This window comes from Dendrobates tinctorius, unplaced genomic scaffold (genome assembly GCF_039654945.1).
Source record: "Dendrobates tinctorius isolate UK_male_01 unplaced genomic scaffold, ASM3965494v1 ptg000155l, whole genome shotgun sequence".
Classification (NCBI taxonomy): Eukaryota; Metazoa; Chordata; class Amphibia; order Anura; family Dendrobatidae; genus Dendrobates; species Dendrobates tinctorius.
This window is the reverse complement of record NW_027361822.1, coordinates 9,172,747-9,194,478: the sequence shown is the minus strand read 5'-3', so window position 1 is coordinate 9,194,478 and position 21,732 is coordinate 9,172,747. Positions and strand designations below refer to the sequence as shown.

The 21,732-nt window shown below is 42.1% G+C and overlaps 1 protein-coding gene across 3 annotated transcripts in view; it reads left to right on the top strand.

Annotated features, from left to right (window-relative positions):
- LOC141051195 (uncharacterized) overlaps positions 1 to 21,732 on the top strand; it is a 364,030-nt gene that overhangs the window by 327,904 nt on the left and 14,394 nt on the right. For 2 of the 3 annotated variants that reach the window (XM_073548060.1, XM_073548059.1), the window contains exon 27: positions 1,296 to 5,036. In XM_073548060.1, coding sequence (XP_073404161.1) covers positions 1,296 to 2,968 — 1,673 coding nt within the window. In that variant the 3' untranslated portion in view covers positions 2,969 to 5,036. Of the gene's footprint in view, positions 1 to 1,295; positions 5,037 to 21,732 lie in introns of those variants that run through there. The other variant, XM_073548061.1, reaches the window with a different exon arrangement.

The following is a 21,732-nucleotide window of genomic DNA, read 5'->3' as shown; positions in this document are numbered from 1 at the left end:
TTTCCTGACAGTGATAGTCTGATCAGAGAGTGCAATGACATCACATCTGTACGCCCTCTGCCTAAACAGCCAAGTGCAGTGACATGGACGATGGGGACGACGAGTAGTCCAGGCTAGTACAGGGATTCCATAGCGAGGAGACTTACTTAATTGTTTTCAATGTGGGGACAGCAATTTTTGGGGAGCACTATACTCTGGAGAATGATATATGGGGCCCACCGTACACTGAAGCATTCCAAAGGTGGACATCAGACACTGGAGCAGCATTTACAGGACACATTATACACTAGAGCATTAGAAACGGGGCCCATTATGTATGGAGCATACATATTTGGGCCCATAAAACAGAGGAGCTTCATCCATGGGGACCAACATATACTGTAGCATTATGTGGAGCTCATCATATACTGTTTCAAACATTATATGGGACCAATGATTCTGTATGGAGAAATATATGGGCCTCATTACTCTGTATAGCGCACTATGCGGTGGCCATAATACTGTATGGAGTAATATACTGTCCATTTTTGGAGCTATTAAAAATGGATATCAGTCATGAGATGTAAAAAGTGAAGTATTTTTCTTTGTACTATACCGCTATTTCTCTGCGGTATCGGAGCATCATGAGTTGTGGTATGTGTTAAAGGGGCGCTCTTTGGCCCAGGGCACATGAAAACCTGGAGCCAGCCCTACCCCCCCACAAATTTAGCCAAATAACCCCCATTTTTCAGTGCGTAACTAGTATTATGAAGTAAATTAAGGTTGAAAAGCTTCAGTAATCAGAATTGATGTTTTTGGCATTCAAAAGGGCACTGTAGGTGTGTTTCCTGTCCTCCACTCCCTGCCGCCTTTGCTTCCCCATTGACTTGCATTGGGTTTCGTGTTTCAGTCGGCTTCCGACTTTTCACGATAATCCGCCGATTTCGTTCAACCCGACTTTTGCGAACGTCAGGTTTCATGAAACCCGACTCGACCAGAAAAAAGGCAAAGTCGCTCATCTCTAGTCATTACTAAATGTTTTACTAGAAAAGGTTGCCAATGGGCACAAAGAAACCTGAACCTATAACAAAGCTACAGAGATGTGAACTATTGAAAGTGCACAGCCTCGTGACTAAACATAATAATCCACTAGTCCCTGCTTTGCCATCTACTAATGTCAACTTTCTCCTACTCAATTGAATTTTACCAAAATATTTATAGAAATGCTTCTATAAAATTACTTTAAAATATCTAATATTGTAAGAAATATTTTTCCCTGCTATTGAATCAAATTAAAATTTATTTTTTCTTGGCAGATGGCTGTAACAGAAGCTCAGAGGTACATCTGTCGTTTTCAAATTTTAAAGCAGATGGTCATAGTGTCCCACCAGATTCATATGAAGAGCAGATAATTATCCCGGATCCACCTCCAAGTCCTCACATTGAAATGCTTTCAACTGATCCTTTTCAACAAGTCCTGTCTTCTGATTCATTACAGACTATTGAGCATAGTAAAAATAACAGAAAGGATATGCAACGTAAAAGGACTTACAAAGCAAAGAAACCGCTTTCGTGTCCAGAATGTGAGAAATGTTTTACAAGCAAATCGCACCTTGTTGCACATCGGAGAATTCACACTGGGGAGAAACCGTTTTCATGTTCAGAATGTGGGAACTGTTTTACTCAGAAAGGAGGTCTTGTTTTACACAAGAAAATTCATGCAAAGGAGAAACCATATTCGTGTTCAGAATGTGGGAAATCTTTTACACGTAAATCACACCTGGTTATACATTTGAGAATTCACACAGGGGAGAAACCGTTTTCATGTACAGAATGTGGGAACTGTTTTACTCAGAAAGGAGATCTTGTTAAACACAAGAGAATTCACACAAGGGAGAAACCATATTCGTGTTCAGAATGTGGGATATCATTTATACGTAAATCACACCTGGTTATACATCTGAGAACTCATACAGGGGAGAAACCATTTTCATGTCCAGAATGTGAGAAATGTTTTACAAGCAAATCACACCTTGTTGCACATCGGAGAATTCACACAGGGGAGAAACCATTTTCATGCTCAGAATGTGGGAAATGTTTTACTAAGAAAGGAGATCTTGTTATACACCAGAGAAGTCACACAAAGAAGAAACCATTTTTATGTTCTGATTGTGGAAAATGTTTTACACAGAAAGGAACTCTTGTTAATCATCAGAGAATTCACACAGGGGAGAAACCATTTTCATGCTCAGAATGTGGGAAATGTTTTACTAAGAAAGGAGATCTTGTTATACACCAGAGAAGTCACACAAAGGAGAAACCATTTTTATGTTCTGATTGTGGAAAATGTTTTACACAGAAAGGAACTCTTGTTAATCATCAGAGAATTCACACAGGGGAGAAACCATTTTCATGTCCAGAATGTGAGAAATGTTTTACAAAGAAATCACACCTTGTTGCACATCGGAGAATTCACACAGGGGAGAAACCATTTTCATGCTCAGAATGTGGGAAATGTTTTACTTGGAAAGGAGATCTTGTTATACACCAGAGAAGTCACACAAAGGAGAAACCATTTTCATGTTCCGATTGTGGGAAATCTTTTACACAGAAAGGAACCCTTGTTTATCATCAGAGAATTCACACAGGGGAGAAACGATTTTCATGTTCAGAATGTGGGAAATGTTTTTCTCAGAAAGGAGATCTTGTTATGCACAAGAGAATTCACACAGGGGAGAAACCATATTTGTGTTCAGAATGTGGGGAATGTTTTATATCCAACTTTCACCTGGTTATACATCAGAGAATTCACTCAGGAGAGCAGCCATTTTCATGTCCAGAATGTGGGGATTTTTTTCCAAGCAAATCACGCCTGGTTAGACATCAGAGAATTCACACTGGAGAGAAACCATTTTCATGTACAGAATGTGGGAAATGTTTTACTCAGAAAGGAAATCTTGTTATACACATGAGAATTCACACAAGTTAGAAACCATTTTCTTGTCCAGAACGTGGAAAATGGTTTAGAAAGAAATCACACTTGGATACACATCAGGAAATTCACCCAAAAGAGAAACCATTTTCATGTAAAAAATGTGGGAAATATTTTAATCATAGCTTCACTCTTAGCTCACATATGAAAACCCATACAGAGTGAAAAAAACAACATCTTTCAAGTTCAGAACGTAATAAATGTTTTACAAATAAAGTCTTGTACATCATCAGATAACTCATATAGGGAGGGAGTCATTCTGATGTCCAGAATGTTTTACTCACAAATTACATTTTTGTTAACATCAGAGAAATCACACACGGAAGCAGGGATTTTTCTTTTTAGTGATGAGTTCATCAAAATCTGTTAAAGTGAAAGTAACGTCATACATTACATATGAAAGGGAAAGTCATTTACAACACCAGTGATGATCAGGAGATGCATGCAATTACCGAAAAACACCTGTTATTGAAAAGGGGATTAAATTCAATTTACAGACCTTGATAGTCTCCTATTATTTTCAACAATTACATCTCTGTATTTGGGCCTTCTTCAATAAAGATATATCTATAATATTTCTTATATTTATATGCCATTATATTGTCCCTTATATATTTATGTGGTGAATTCTATTGGATTATTCAGATATGTCATGATCCATTTGCTCTTTACCATTAATAATGTGTTTCTTACCTTTTATATTTTCTGATTTATTATCCTCTCTCACTTATCTGCACCAATGTTGTATCATGTGCTTGCCCTAGAAATCTACTGGATGTTCCATATATCTATTTTGTAAGGTCCTACTCTCTTAAAGTATAAATTTCTCGTTTTTTCATTTAATTGAACATTCTATGTATTATGTAAGGATTTCTCTTTTCACACATGCACAGTCTACGTACAAATCATTAGTGGTGCAGAGATCGTCTGTGCATGCCCCCCACCTTTTGCTGTTGAATAACTTTGTCAATCTCACATTGTACCTTACGCTATAGATCAACTGAACTTTCTTATATTCTGTATAATTACTCTTGTACGCACGCGCTGATTCTCAACAAATTATAACAGGTGTTTGCTGCACATGCCCCTCTCTTTTGGATAATTACTTCATGCATTTGCATTTATGACTCTAGAAACTTCGACACCTCTTGTTTGGGTATGCGCAAAGAGTGTTTCACACATACTATTAGAGATAAGTGAATTTGATCGGGTCCCTGATTATTCGGCAAGCTATAGCTCTTACCCAATAAGCTGCAGATGAAACCCGGATACATGGAGCGCATTGGCTGATCAGCTGTTTGTCGCCGCAGCTGCATGTGTCCCGGCTGTGTCCAAGTCACGGCACATGCATGGAGAGCCTGTTTATTGGGTTCTACATGCATGTAGATTATCACTATAGCATACTTGCACATTGGGAACCTTAAATCAATTTTATATTTTGTATTCATGCATGGGCATTGCACATTTCCGAACACTGATATAGCCCACTGATTTACTCCCTTTGTCTCCTACACCTGGTAATTACATGATTTACCTCATTATTCTATTATCTTTAAGTGAATATAAGGGACATTATCTGACACCATTATCATTCTTACCACTGAGGAAGCTACAGCTTGTGTGGTGAAACGCGTGGGGTTTTCTCTCCTCATTCTACTTTTTCCTCATTCATAGGTTCCTTGTTATACCTATTTTGCCCTATTTGATTATCTTCTTGGTTATCTGCTTGGTATAAGTCCTTGGGCACTGACATGCATATCACTTCAGTGATTATTAATTATAATTGAGGAATATTTTTGTTTTTATTTTTTTAATATCTTGGCATTGTTTATATTCCTTTGCTTGTCATTCTATGGCTGTATAAACTAAACTTCTATTTTGTATATAAGATTTTCTGTGATGGATATCCTGTGAACTGTAATATATATTGGGCCATAGGTGGTAATCTAACTATGGACGTACCTAATCTGCATATAAATGGCCTATTGGCTTTTTAAATATGTTTTTAAAAATTTGTCTTTTTTGTATTCCAAATCCATTAATAATAAAGACTTTTATGTGGTGATCCCCATGTGAGTTCATACTACTTTTTCTATGTTGTTGTAAAAGTTTTAATAACAATTCATCTCGTCGCTCACATCAGAAAACTCACAAAGGAGAAAACAATATTTTCATGTACAGAATGTAGTAAATATTTTACAAATAAATTGAGTCTTATTACACATCAGAGAACTCAAATAGGGAGGAAGCCATACTCCTGTCCAGAACATTTTAATCACAAATCTTATTTTCCTAGACATCAGAGAAATCACACATGGAAACAGCGATTTTTCTTTTTATTGACAAATTTCTCAGGAAGCTGCTAAAATCAAAGTAAAGTCACACGTTATGTAAGAAAGAGAAAATAATTTAGAGCATAGAGCGATGATCAAGAAATGTATGTAATTGCCAATAAGCACCTTCTCCAGGATGTCCCTCCTGACAGCAACATGGAGGTCATCCTTCTGCTCACAGGGACAGGAAAGCACAGGAAAGGTTAAAAGGCCCCTCCCTACCCACCTCCATCAGTGTTTTTCCTGTCCCTGCAAAGGAGGGATGCACGAAAAAAGCTCAGCTTAACTGGATGGGCTCAGGGGGATCATGCGGCGTGCCAATCCTTCCCCCTGCCAAGACGCTTGCGAGTCCCTCAGCCACAGAGACCAGTCGTGCATACGAGCTCCTGGGTAGAGCCGCTTCCTCCCGATGGGAGGCTCGTGGCTCTGAAGTCAGATGGCATGGTGCCACTGCTTCCAGAAGTCGTGCAGGGAGAATGCTGTCACACTTCTGATGATGTCAGGGAAGCCGCCGGGAAAACCGATCGGCGTGTGTTCCAAGGTGGAACACGGATATACAAGGGAGACAGGTAATAGTTGTTTACCTGGATCTCAAGGGATAAAGGGCTTTCTGGAACACTATGGAGGATCCGAAGGTCGACCAGTATGGTGGGGTAAGTGTGCTGTGTGCAGCTCCAACCACATTAGGCAGCCCCTGACTATTCCTTCTCTTTGCACTGTGCAGGATAAGGGAACCCCAGGTAAGCCAATGCCTATGCCTAAATGGTCTGGCAAAGCCTCTGCAAAAACCAGATGATGCCCCGTATGCACATAAAACTTCCAGACACAGATGGCAGAACTCTAAGACACCTGCGGCACCAGATGGAAGAGCAGCCATCCCTACTGTCTGTGATGAGGTCCCTGACTCAGGAAGAGGTTCAGGCTTAGGCCTCTTTCACACTTCAGTTATTTGCATCAGTTAAAATCCGCCAAAAAGGTAGACAAGCGGATCCGTTCTCAACTGATGTGAACGGATGGCACAGGATCCGTTTTTAGACGGATCCTGAAAATGAGGAAATTTAAAGGAACCGCTGGCTGGGAAGGAGAGACAGAGAGAGAGAAGAGAAGAATCTCTTTTTTTTTTTTTTTTTTTTTTTTTGTCCGGCACCCAGACAGAATTTGGGGTTAATTCAGTGTCTGGAGGATCCGCTGGCCAAAAAAACGTTGCAAGCTCCGTTTGGAAATCTTTGAGGATGTTGACGGAAACTAACATTGTGGCGGATCCTCACAAAAACGGATGCAACGGATGGCAATCAGTCAGGATCCGCCAATAATGAAAGTCAATGGGGAAAAAAACGGATCCGCAAAGAAAAATGGCGGATCTGTTTTTTTTTCAAAATTTGGGGATCTTGACTGATTGTCAAAAACGGAAGTGTGAAAGAGGCCTTACCTGTCCCCAGCCTCCCAGTCCAGGTCCATGTATTTAGAGACCTCGGTGGGAAATGGAGCTGAGTTCAGATGAGAAATCCCCCAACCCCTGGGGTCAGACCAGGAGGAAGAGGGTGAAGTCGTATCGGAGTGTCAGGAATGGGGCAGGAGATACCTGTTTGCCTCTGAGGATACCAATGACTTAGTACAAGCTGTCAGATACAATACAGGTGGAGGAGGTCCCAAAACCTCAGTCCAGACAAGGTGTGATGTTCAGGAGTCTCAGAGCTCAAAGCAGCTTGCATTTCTGGTGAATGATCACATTCGTGTTGTGGTCCTGGAGGAGTGAGGGGATGCTGAGAGGCACGTGGTGATAACTCGTGACTGAGTCGCCTACCTTTTGATCCAGAGGACGTTAAGATCTGGCAAGGGATCCTCAAGATTGGTGTGCCGGTCGCTAGGAAGACGTTCATCACTTTTGAGGACTTCAAATTTAAAAGACCCTATGACGGGAAGGCAGATAAGCTCCTGAAACGGGATTGGGAGACATAAGCAGCTTTGATCAAAACCAACATAGCCGCTACTTCAGTTGCCAGGTCAATGTTTTTATGGATGGGTCAAATGGAGGAGCAACAAACCAACAAAACTCTGAGAGCGGAGATCATAGCCTCCCTCTCTCTGATGAAATCTGCTACTGCTTTTTTGGCAGATACGTCTGCCGAATCTGTAAGCTTCTCTGCTAGAAATAGCTCATTGTGGCCTGTAGAGTTTTTGGATGGAAACCTGGTCGGGGACAACGCCTCTAAAAATAAGCTATGTTCTATTCCCTTCTCTGGTTTAAGGGTGTTCAGGCCGGCATTAGATCACATTTTAGAGAAGGCTTCCGATAAAAAGGGGTTTCCAGAAGACAGGTTTCAAACGAACCAGTCCTTTCATAAACCAGGCCCTTCACAGAGACAATCCGATTACAAGGGTCAAGGGAAGTGCAGTAGAGGAGCCTACAGCAGCACCTACCTCAGAGGAGGGAAGAGTAAGGGGTCCCTATTTGAGTCAAGCTCAAGATCCAGAAGGCAATGACGTCATTCTGATCGGGGGAGACTACTCAAAGGCTTTGCAGCAAATTGGTTCCAGATTACCCAGGATCAGTGGGTTCTCAGAACCATAACAGAGGGTTGCGCAATACAGTTTGCTACACCTCCCCCTGAAAGGTTTATCACACCCCATGCCTTATTGATAGTCTCCCCTGTTGGCAGACTTAAGAGAGCTGGTTGACTCCGCTGTCATAGTCCCGGTCTCCCAGGCAGAAGAGGGCGAAGGTCACTACTCCTCTCTGTTCACCATCATAATGCAATCAGGCGAGTCCCGCACCATAATAAACCTGAAGCCCCTAAACCTTTGGGTCAAATACAAGAGATTCAGGATGTAGTCTGTAAAATCTACTGTTCCCCTTATAGACAGATGATTTTATGTGCACCCTCGACCTAAAAAGTGCTTATTATCAGGTTCCTATTCACCCGGCGTCTAGAGTTGAGCGATACCGTCCGATACTTCAAAGTATCGGATCGGAATGGATCGGCCGATCTTAAAAAAAAAAAAAAAAAAAAAAAAAGGATCGGTATCGCCGATTCCGATACCGGAAGTCCCATTCAAGTCTATGGGACTTCCGGTATCGGAATAAGAAAAACCCTGTTTTTGCCTTGTACAGCCTCTCTGGGGTCTGTACGGGCCTTTCGGGGGGCTGTGCCGGCCTGCCAGGGGGTCTGTGCAGGCTCCGGGGGGCTGTGCCGGCCTGCCGGGGGGCTGTGCCGGCCTGCCGGGAGGCTGTGCCGGCCTGCCGGTGGTCTGTGCAGGCTCCGGTGGGCTGTGCCGGCCTGCCGGGGGGCTGTGCCGGCCTGCCGGGGGGCTGTACAGGCTCCGGGGGGCTGTGCCGGCCTGCCGGGGGGCTGTGCAGGCTTCGGGGGTCTGTGCAGGCATCGTCCGATGGGACTACAAGTCCCATCGGGCGATGCCTGCTACCATGACAGTGATTGACACATTAGCCAATGATGGGACAGTAGTAGTCCCATCATCCGGCTAATGTGTTGAATGTAAAAAAAAAAAAAAAATTTACATGCTACATACATGCTACATACATACAACATGCATACTACATGCTACATTCATACTACATACTACATACATGCTACATTCATACTACATATATACTACATGCAACATACATACTACATATATACTACATGCATGCAACATGCATACTACATACAGTGGGGCAAAAAAGTATTTAGTCAGTCAGCAATAGTGCAAGTTCCACCACTTAAAAAGATGAGAGGCGTCTGTAATTTACATCATAGGTAGACCTCAACTATGGGAGACAAACTGAGAAAAAAAAATCCAGAAAATCACATTGTCTGTTTTTTTTTCCTTTTATTTGCATATTATGGTGGAAAATAAGTATTTGGTCAGAAACAAGCAAACAAGATTTCTGGCTCTCACAGACCTGTAACTTCTTCTTTAAGAGTCTCCTCTTTCCTCCACTCATTACCTGTAGTAATGGCACCTGTTTAAACTTGTTATCAGTATAAAAAGACACCTGTGCACACCCTCAAACAGTCTGACTCCAAACTCCACTATGGTGAAGACCAAAGAGCTGTCAAAGGACACCAGAAACAAAATTGTAGCCCTGCACCAGGCTGGGAAGACTGAATCTGCAATAGCCAACCAGCTTGGAGTGAAGAAATCAACTGTGGGAGCAATAATTAGAAAATGGAAGACATACAAGACCACTGATAATCTCCCTCGATCTGGTGCTCCACGCAAAATCCCACCCCGTGGGGTCAGAATGATCACAAGAACGGTGAGCAAAAATCCCAGAACCACGCGGGGGGACCTAGTGAATGAACTGCAGAGAGCTGGGACCAATGTAACAAGGCCTACCATAAGTAACACACTACGCCACCATGGACTCAGATCCTGCAGTGCCAGACGTGTCCCACTGCTTAAGCCTGTACATGTCCGGGCCCGTCTGAAGTTTGCTAGAGAGCATTTGGATGATCCAGAGGAGTTTTGGGAGAATGTCCTATGGTCTGATGAAACCAAACTGGAACTGTTTGGTAGAAACACAACTTGTCGTGTTTGGAGGAAAAAGAATATTGAGTTGCATCCATCAAACACCATACCTACTGTAAAGCATGGTGGTGGAAACATCATGCTTTGGGGCTGTTTCTCTGCAAAGGGGCCAGGACGACTGATCCGGGTACATGAAAGAATGATTGGGGCCATGTATCGTGAGATTTTGAGTGCAAACCTCCTTCCATCAGCAAGGGCATTGATGATGAAACGTGGCTGGGTCTTTCAACATGACAATGATCCAAAGCACACCGCCAGGGCAATGAAGGAGTGGCTTCGTAAGAAGCATTTCAAGGTCCTGGAGTGGCCTAGCCAGTCTCCAGATCTCAACCCTATAGAAAACCTTTGGAGGGAGTTGAAAGTCCGTGTTGCCAAGCGAAAAGCCGAAAACATCACTGCACTAGAGGAGATCTGCATGGAGGAATGGGCCAACATACCAACAACAGTGTGTGGCAACCTTGTGAAGACTTACAGAAAACGTTTGACCTCTGTCATTGCCAACAAAGGATATATCACAAAGTATTGAGATGAAATTTTGTTTCTGACCAAATACTTATTTTCCACCATAATATGCAAATAAAAGGAAAAAAAACCAGACAATGTGATTTTCTGGATTTTTTTTTCTCAGTTTGTCTCCCATAGTTGAGGTCTACCTATGATGTAAATTACAGACGCCTCTCATCTTTTTAAGTGGTGGAACTTGCACTATTGCTGACTGACTAAATACTTTTTTGCCCCACTGTATATACTACATGCAACATAAATACTACATATATACTACATGCAACATACATACTACATATATACTACATGCATGCAACATGCATACTACATATATACTACATACATACTACATATATACTACATGCATGCTACATACATACTGCATGCTGCATACATATTACATGCTACATACATACTACATATATGCTACATACATACTACATATATACTACATGCATGCTACATACATACTGCATGCTACATACATACTGCATGCTACATACATACCACATATATACTACATGCATGCTACATGCTACATACATACCACATACATACTACATACATACTACATGCATGCTACATGCATGCTACATACATAACACATATATACTACATGCATGCTACATACATACTACATGCTACATACATACTACATACATACTACATACATACCACATACATACTACATGCTACATACATACTACATATATACTACATGCATGCTACATACATACTACATGCATGCTACATACATACTACATGCTACATACATACCACATACATACTACATATATACTACATGCATGCTACATACATACTACATACATACTACATGCTACATACATACCACATATATACTACATACATATTACATACAATACATTCATACAATACATACATAGACATACAGTACATATAACATAGAGTAACATACTTACCAATACTTGTCACATTGTTCCCCGAAGCCATTGTCTTTTACGGAATAAATATTAACATAACAAACCACAAAAATACTCACCCACGATCCGAAGCAGTCCACGAGTGTGTCCCACGACGATCTTGGGTAGAGAACTGCAGCATCAGCTGATGCTGCCGTTCTCTACGGGCTGCAGGAATCCAATGACGGAAGGTAGGTATCCTTCCGCACTGTATTCCTCCGCCACTTAAAAAAAAAAGTCCCTAGTCTCACTTTATGCCATTGCTGCGTGGGAAATTCCCATGTATGTAGTATGTATGTAGTATATATGTGGTATGTATGTAGCATGTAGTATGCATGTAGTATGTATGTAGTATGTATGTAGTATGTATGTAGCATGCAGTATGTATGTAGTATGTATGTAGCATGCAGTATGTATGTAGCATGCATGTAGTATATATGTAGTATGTATGTAGCATGTAGCATGTATGTGGTATGTATGTAGTATGTAGTATGCATGTAGTATGTATGTAGTATGTATGTAGTATGTATGTGGTATGTAGTATGTATGTAGCATGCATGCAGTATGTATGTAGTATGTATGTAGTATGTATGTGGTATGTAGTATGTATGTAGTATGTATGTAGTATGTATGTAGCATGTAGTATGTATGTAGTATGTATGTAGTATGTATGTAGCATGCAGTATGTATGTAGTATGTATGTAGTATGTATGTAGTATGTATGTAGCATGCAGTATGTATGTAGTATGTATGTAGTATGTATGTAGCATGCATGTAGTATATATGTAGCATGCATGTAGTTTATATGTAGTATGTATGTAGCATGTAGTATGTATGTAGCATGCATGTAGTATATATGTAGCATGCATGTAGTATATATGTGGTATGTATGTAGCATGTGGTATGTATGTAGCATGTAGTATGTATGTAGCATGTAGTATGTATGTAGCATGCATGTAGCATATATGTAGTATGTATGTAGTATGTATGTAGTATGTATGCAGTATGTATGTAGTATATATGTAGTATGTATGTAGCATGTAGTATGTATGTAGCATGCATGTAGTATATATGTTATGTATGTGGTATGTATGTGGTATGTATGTGGTATGTATGTGGTATGTATGTAGCATGCAGTATGTATGTAGCATGCAGTATGTATGTAGCATGCATGCAGTATATATGTAGTATGTATGTAGCATGTAGTATGTATGTAGCATGCATGTAGTATATATGTTATGTATGTAGTATGTATGTGGTATGTATGTGGTATGTATGTGGTATGTATGTGGCATGCAGTATGTATGTAGCATGCATGCAGTATATATGTAGTATGTATGTAGCATGTAGTATGTATGTAGCATGCATGTAGCATGCATGTAGCATGCATGTAGTATGTATGTAGTATTTTTTTTTTTTTTTTTTTTTTTAACATTTAACACATTAGCCGGATGATGGGACTACTACTGTCCTATCATTGGCTAATGTGTCAATCACTGTCATGGTAGCAGGCATCGTCAGATGGGACTTATAGTCCCATCGGACGATGCTTGCACAGCCCCCCGGCAGGCCGGCAGAGCCCCCCGGCAGGCCGGTACAGACCCCCACAGGGTGCACAGACCACCGGCAGGCCGGCACAGCCCCCCGGCAGGCCGGTACAGACCCCAGGCAGTCCACACAGCCCCCCCGGCAGGCCGGCAGAGACCCCCGGAAGGCCCGAAATGACGGCGCATCATGATGCGCACACACCGCGCATCATGATGACGTCAGGCTGTCAATCAACTTTGAACTTCCGATTCCGATGCCGACTTCCGATATTGAAAAATTATCGGAAGTCGGTATCGGAATTCCGATACAGCAAGTATCGGCCGATACCCGATACTTGCGGTATCGGAATGCTCAACACTACCGGCGTCCCAAAAGTACTTGAGGTTTGCGGTGAAATTCTTGAATCAAACCTGCCACTTCCAGTTTCAGTGCCTTCCATTTGGCCTGGCTTCGGCTCCCCAAGTTTTTACCAAGTTGGTGTCGGAGATGGTAGCCTACCTAAGAAACCAGGAGATTATCATAGCACTGTACTTAGATGACTTCCTCTTGGTGGCAAGAACTCCGACTGCACAGGGAAAAGACCATATAGCGTACTTGGGATGGATTATCAACAGGCAGAAGTTGGATTTGGTACCAGAAAACAGGAAGATTTTCCTGGGCGTGTTGCTGGACTCTAGTTGCAGAACATCCTTCCTACCGGTGGAGAAACAGGAGACATTGTGAAACAGAGTCAGAGCGCTCCTGAGAAGTCGTGCTTCTATCAGGTCTGCAATGAAAGTTTTAGGCCTCCTGACTAGTGATGAGCGAGCACTCAAATGCTCCGGTGCTTGTTGTTCGGGTCGAGCAAATTGTAATACTCGGGTACTCAGACAGAACAACGAGCCCAATGTAAGTCTATGGGAGTCCCGAGCATTTTTCCCACGATCCCCCCCAGTGGGTCCTTTTAAAGTCTAGATGGGGACATCGTGGGGATCGCCCCTGGAAGCATTCCTGACTCCTAGTTCACAGCTTTAAACAATTTTTTCCGCGATTCATGCCATTTTTCCCGATGCAACAAAAAACACATCAAAACTAAACCAAAATGGATTTTGCTGGGGAATATATTAAGGTACATCCTTTGCAGTTTAATGAATTGCCTGTAAGGCAAAATAATTTAATCCCAGATCGAAATATTCCTCCCCCACTTGGGCTTAGTTTAGCATTTTTGAAGTGTTTTTCAACTTTAACTTTGCTTTCAACCACTTCAAATGCATTCACAGGAAAGTATCATTGTAACATTTAACAACCCTTGCTGGCCATGTGGTGTGTGACACATAAGCAGACCCATCTTGTTTCATTTATGAAGGAGGGACTCTTAAAGTCACAGAGCCTATTTTTACTGGTGCATCAGGCAGCATTAATCTTCTTAAAGGGCCATTATTAAACAGTGGGTCTCCTAAACTGTTGTACCCTATGCTGTGAGTGGATGGGCTGACAAGAATTATGACACACCCCAATACCCCTTTCATAAGATGTCCAGGAGGGACTCCATAAAAAAGGTAGCATAGAATGCAAGGCCTGCCCTGCTGCCAATTCATATGAGCCCCATTACACCTTGGTACCCACATACTGGATGGGCCCAGGAAAATCCACTTCACCATATTATAATAATAATACATTTTATTTCTATAGCGCCGACATATTCCACAGCACTTTACATTTCAGAGAGGACTTGTACTGATGAAAGACATTACAGTATAACAATAATCACATAGATCATAACAGATACCAAGAGGAATGAGGGCCCTGTTCGCATGCTTACAATCTATGAGGGAAAAAAGGGAGACACGAAAGGTGGGAGGTAACAATTGCCCTGATTGTATGGACCAGCAATAATGTTAAGTGTGTAACAGTACAGACACAGAGGGCTAATGGATGCATAAAGCATGTGGGAACATGATGCGGGGAACCTGGTTATGGTAAAAACTTTTGGCTGTGCCACACAGGGATAGATTAGGTTAATGTGTTGAGGCTTAAAATTGTGGGGATTGGGGACTAATCGTATTGACCTGGAAGTGCATTCCAAAGAATTGGTGCAGCACGTGTACAGTCTTGGAGACGGGAGTGGGAGGTTCTGATTATTGAGGATGCTAACCTCAGGTCATCAGCAGAACGGAGGGCGCGGGTAGGGTGGTATACTGAAACAAGGGAGGAGATGTAGGGTGGTGCTGAGCCATGAAGAGCTTTGTGGGTGAGGGTAATAAGTTTGTACTGGATTCTAGAGTGGATGGGTAGCCAGTGTAATGACAGGCACAAGGTAGAGGCATCGGTGTAACGATTGGCAAGGAATATGATCCTGGCAGCAGCATTCAAGACAGATTGGAGGGGGGAGAGTTTGGTAAGAGGGAGACCGATTAGAAGAGAGTTACAATAGTCGAGACGAGAATTAATAAGAGTAAAAGAAAGAGTTTTTGCGGAGTCAAAAGTAAGAAAAGGTCGAATTCTAGAAATGTTTTTGAGGTGCAGATAACAAGAGCGAGCCAGTGATCTTATGTGGGGGGCAAAGGAAAGCTCGGAGTCAAGTATGACCCCAAGACAACGGGCATATTGCTGGGGAGTAATAGTGGAACCACACACGGAAATGGCAATGTCGGGTATAGGTACATTAGTAGCGGGAGGAAACACAAGGCGTTCAGTTTTAGTTTCAGATATCGTGAGGACGTGATGTTAGACACAGCGTTTAGACAATCGCTGGTGTTTTCTAGAAAGACAGGCGTGATGACAGGAGAAGAAGCATATAATCGGGTGTCCTCAGCATAGAGATGGAACTGGAAATCAAATCTACTGATTGTTTGACGAATAGGGGCAGTGTACAAAGAGAAGAGGAGGGGGTGTTATGAAATGAGTCACCGTAGGAGGCAAAAACAGAAATACTAGCTAAGTCCAGAAAACCAGAGAAGTTGGCAGCTATCGGATTGCAGACCCCTGAACCTATCAACAACAACTAGCAGTAGTCGTGGGGGGTTCCTACGGTGCCCTAGACCCCTCGATCACAGCCGGAGAACTACATAGCCTAAAGACAGAAAAGGAAATCTAAACTGCTAACAGAGCAGACCCCAAAGCAATAGGCAGCCCTCAACATATAATGACGGTGAAGCAAGATGAAAACACACTCACACAGATAGAAAGATAGGCAGAGCAAATGATGGGGCCCAAGCTAACTAGATAGGACAGGATAGAAAAGCTGCTGTCTGTAATCCGCCAAAACACTATCAAAACAAGAGCCAACAGCTGATAGGGAAAAAAAGCCCTGAAGACGCTAGGCTTCAAAAAGACTATATCAGCACTCAGGTATTTTCTGAAGACAGAGCAAAAAGGAATTCAGCTCACCCCAGCAGGGAATGGCAGAAATAAAGGAAAAACAATGCAAAACAAAACCAAAACACAAATGCAAAAAGTAGAGCAGAAAACTTAGCTTTTGAGGAGCAGGAATCAGACTGGTCTCCTAGAATCCCTCAGAGAGATCACCAGCAAGGCAGAAGGGTGTCGGCTGCCTTATATCCAGTCAGTAATTCCCATCACCCAGTCATCATCATCCTGCCCAGGTGCTTGGTAATCAGCCTCACTACCTTCCTTCACCAGAAGAGGGAGTTCATCAGACCTCAATGGTGAAGGGGAAAATGAACTCACAACAGGGGGCCTAGGACTGATCCGTGAGGAACCCCAACAGTAAGGGGAAGGTGAGAGGAGGAGGAGCCAGAAAAAGATACAGTAAAGGAGAGGTCAGAGAGATAGGAGGAGAACCCGGAGAGAACGGTGTCCTTGAGGCAAATGAAACGGAGCATAGTGAGGAGGAGCTGATGATCAACAGTGTCAAATGCTGCAGAGAGATCCAAGAGAATTAGCATGGAGTAATAAGCAATTGATTTAGCTGTTAGAAGATCATTAGAGACTTTAGTGAGGGCAGTTTCAGTAGAGTATAAAGAGCGGAAATTGGATTGGAGAGGGTCGAGAAGAGAGTTATCAGAGAGATAGCGGATAAGACGGGAGTGGACCAGGCGTTCCAGGAGTTTAGAGATGAAGGGAAGATTAGAGACAGGTCTATAGTTAGCGGCACAGTTTTGGTCGAGGGATGGTTTTTTAAGTAGTGAATGTATGATGGCATGCTTAAATGAGGAGGGAAAGATACCAGAAGAGAGAGAGAGGTTAAATATTTTAGTTAGATGAGGGGTGACAGCAGGGGAAAGGGACTGGAGGAGATGTGACGGAAATGGGTCACTGGTGCAAGTGGTTGGGCGAGAAAATGCAAGGAGCCTGCTTACTTCTGTGACTGGTTCAAGATTGAGCTAGATGCAGTGGGGTAGGGAGGACAGTGCATGGTATGAGGTGATTGGGAGATAATTTTCTGTCTGATCTGGTCAATTTTTTCTTTGAAGTAGTTGGCCAGATTGTCAGCTCGAAGCTCCGTGGTTGGGGCCTGTACTCTTGGGTTGAGTAGAGAATGAAAAGTGTCAAAGAGACGTTTAGGGTTATTGGACAGTGAGGTGATGAGGGTGTTGAAATAGGTTTGTTTTGAGAGGTGAAGGGCAGTGTTGTATGTTCGAAGCATAAACTTATAATGGATATTATTCATTTGGTACTCCTGTACTTTGTTTTACACATTGCCAGCAAGGCCAGCCTTGCTGCATAGTCATATGCACCCCATTACACCTTGGAACCCACATACTGGATGGGCCCAGGAAAATCTACTTCACCATATTCATTTGGTACTCCCATACTCTTTTGTTTACACAGTGACAGCAATGTCTTCCCTGCGGCATAGTCATATGCACCCCATTACACCTTGGTACCCACACACTGGATGGGCCCAGGAAAATTCACTTCACCATATTCATTTGGTACTCTCGTACTCTTTGGTTTACACAGTGACAGCAATGTCTGCCCTGCATCATAGTCATATGGACCACATTAGACCGTGGTACCCACATACTGGATGGGCCCAGGAAAATCCACTTCACCATATTCATTTGGTACTCCTGTACTCTTTTGTTTACACAGTGAGAGCAATGTCTGCCATGCTGCATAGTCATATGCACCCCATTACACCTTGGAACCCACATACAGGATGGGCCCAGGAAAATCCACTTAACCATATTCACGGTCTATACCCGTACTCTTTAGTTTACACAGTGACAGCAATGTCTGCCTTGCGGCATAGTCATATGCACCCCATTACACCTTGATACCCACATACTGGATGGGCCTAGGAAAATCCACTTCATCATATTCATTTGGTACTCACGTACTCTTTGTTTTACACATTGCCAGCAAGGCCAGCCTTGCTGCATAGTCATATGCACCCCATTACACCTTGGAGCCCACATACTGGATGGGCCCAGGAAAATCCACTTCATCATATTCACACGGTACTCCCGTACTCTTTGTTTTACACCTTGCTAGCAAGGCCAGCCTTGCCGCATAGTCATATGCACCCCATTACACCTTGGAACCTACATATTGGATGGGCCCATGAAAATCCACTTCACAATATTAATTTGGTACATTCACAAGTCCCCAATGATAGACATAAATGGTCTAAGTTAATCTACCCAAGTGATGATTAATGATCCATCAGTGCAAGATTTCCAACATATTAAAGTAAATGGCATTTCCACGCCAAAAAAATTACTTACGCCTCCATGCAATGTGTGCGTTTTCTCCACAGAAACCCTTGAAAATCATATTTTTTTTTCAACTGTTATAGTATAAGATAAAGAAAATAGTGTTCTTTCCCTGAAATCATCTTCTGATGGCAAAGGAAAGCATTCTGTGAACTGTGAAACTGTAGGCAAAGATCGTACATTGCAAGATGGTGGACGTTGAACAAGGCATGGTTCCCAAAGATTTTATTCAAATGTCAGAAAAGTGCGTTTTTCACCTACCAAATCCATTTCTCAATGTCAAAATTAATATTCACATAGAAAATAACATGGAGTTAAGGAGAACTGACTGCAAGGCAAAAAAAAGGAAAGAATCTGCATCTCTTCCTAAAAAAAAATTGCTAAAAATTCAGAGTTGTGGCAGATTAAAATCTCACCAATTACTCCAAAAGCGAGTGAAACAGATTACTTAAAATCCTTTCAAGTCTATAAAGTTTAAAAATATGACACAAAATGATGTCTGTTTTCAGTAAAGCTTTTGAGAATAACCAACAATGCAATCTGATTAGAGATAGGAGACTGTTAGTGGGAAAAAAAAAAAGGTACCATGAAACCTGAAGCTGTCAAATCCTCTTTTTTTTCAAATGGTAATGGAATCCCGACAATATGTTGAGAGCAGGATGCACAAGATTGAAGGGCAATCAAATTTCTGTGTTATTTAATGGTATGATGGCTCCCTCTTTGTAGAATTATTTACGGGCGAGGTAGGCTAATTGATTTGACAAGTTTTTAACGCTAACGTTCAGGTACGGCTTTAAAGAAGGCTAATACTTGCAATATAATGCAATTTTATTTCAAATTGCAAAATTCAAAGAATAGTATGATTGAATAATGAGTGCGTACACTTTTGTATATTTTAACATACAAAGCTTAAGTACATATAAGGATTACATACATATAAGCATTAAACATATATAAAGATTAACTACATACAGTATATTTACATGTGACTAACTCACATACCATCTGTCCATACAACCTGGGGTCAGTGTGAAGTGTGTGCAAAGTGTGAGTCCCCCTTCCTGTGGATCATTTGTTATATACGTCGCACATATCAAGTGTCCACTCTATATGGTGTTACCATCTACCCTGAGCTAAATATACATAAATAACACGTAAAGTCAGCTAAACCTTTCACAAGGCAATGTATTCAGTACAGAATTGAGAATAAGAATAAATTAATAACGTATAATTAATATTTAACAGTTATGCCTAGCCTCTGCTTCTGGAGGCATGCACCCGTATGTTAAGCGGGCTCTCATCGCTTCAGAAACGCCAAATGTGGATGCAATATGTGGATTGGGTACACTGTGGGGCTCAAAAGGGAGGGGCACATTTGGATTTGGGAAGGGAGAATTTGCTGAATTTCTTTTGGGGGGGCGAGGAACCATTAAGCTTTTTTAGAGCCTTTGTGCTACTAATAATGTGGAAGCCCCTATATTAACATTAACAGATGACAGACCTGAGTGGGCCTGGCTTTTTTGTGGATTGAGTTGAAGCTTTTATTGGGAATATTTTACATAACATTTATCCTGAGCTCTACACTGAGCGCTTACATCGGGCTTTCCTTCTAAGTCTCCTATTGATGTTACAGATGAAACCCCTGATGGATCCATTTACTATAATGAGGCAGCAGAGTTAATCTAGACTCAGTCTGGCCTTTTTTCAGGGGTGTCCTTTTCAGAAGTGCACAAAACTGTGGCCGACGGCACTTTTATGCAATCCTAAAAAGAACACCACCGGATCACAGGTCAGATGGCGTCCACAGTGCCTCCATCTGCTTCAGTATAGGGAATCTTCTGCCAGAGGTTCCATCTGAATAACATATTACAGAGAATTACACAGAAACCCCGGTGCAAGTGTTCAGTGCAGAGTTGCAGGATAGATGTGCTCCGAGCCTTACTGCGATCTTTGGGGGAACTGGGTTTATTATTTATTTATGCCGTTTCTTGTGTGGTATGAGTGATTAGGCAACTTTATTCTTCAGGTCAGTGTGATTACAGCGATACCAGATTTATATCGGGTTTTTATGTTTGGCTGCTGTCACACACTAAAAGATGCCTTTTATTGCAAAAACTAGTTTTTGATTTACTGCATTTTGAGAGCTATAATTTTTCCATATTTCATTCATAGAATCATAGAATCGTAGAGTTGGAAGGGACCTCCTGGGCCATCTGGTCCAACCCCCTGCTCAAAGCAGGATTCGCTAAATCATCCCAGTCAGATGTCTGTCCAGCCTCTGTTTGAAGACTTCCGTTGAAGGAGAACTCACCACTTCTCGTGGCAGCTTGTTCCACTCATTGATCACTCTGTCAAAAAGTTTTTTCTAATATCTAATCTGTGTCTCCTCCCATTCAGTTTCATCCCATTGCTTCTAGTCTTTCCTTGTGCAAATGAGAATAAAGTTGAACCTTCTACAATGTGACAGCCCTTTAGATATTTGTAGACAGCTATTAAGTCTCCTCTCAGTCTTCTCTTTTGCAAACTAAACATTCCCAAATCCTGCAACCTTTCCTCATAAGACAGGGTTTGCAGACCGGTCACCATTCTGGTCGCTCTTTCTGAACTTGCTCCATTCATGTTATGGCTTGCTTTTTGCGGGATGTGCTGATGTTTTTATTGCTACCATTTTTGGGCAGATGACTTTTTTGATTGCCTTCTATTCCAATTTTTGGGTGACAGAATGAACAAAAAACAGCAATTCTAGAATTGAGATTATATATAGATAGATATAGATATTTAATATTGTGATGCAGTGACCCCTGTTACAGCTAGGGGGCGCTTTATGTGCTCCTCAGGGTATGCATGTGGGCGTTTCCCTGATTGTGGTGGTGAAGCAGTGATTGTAAATGGCAAGTATGTGTCGCAGAGGTCCTCTGCACTGTAAGCCCAAAAATGATGCTCTTGTCCATGAGTTTATTTACCTATAATGGGGGCTAGTCAGAGAGCTGGGCGGGATCAACTAGGGGGGTAGTTTTGGATATATAATGTGACTGAGGTCTGGTCACATGGTCATGTGTTTTGAACTTGAGTGTGGGGAGGTCCTGGCTGTAGGATCGGATCCCTAAATAGCACCCGGTGAGGCCTGTGTGTTGGATGGTCCCAGGGGGACAGATGTCCTGAATAGCACCCACTGAGGCCAGGTGTGCAAAGTCTGTGACAGCCCTGCATTGAGAGAGAGAGAGAGAGAGAGAGAACTTCAT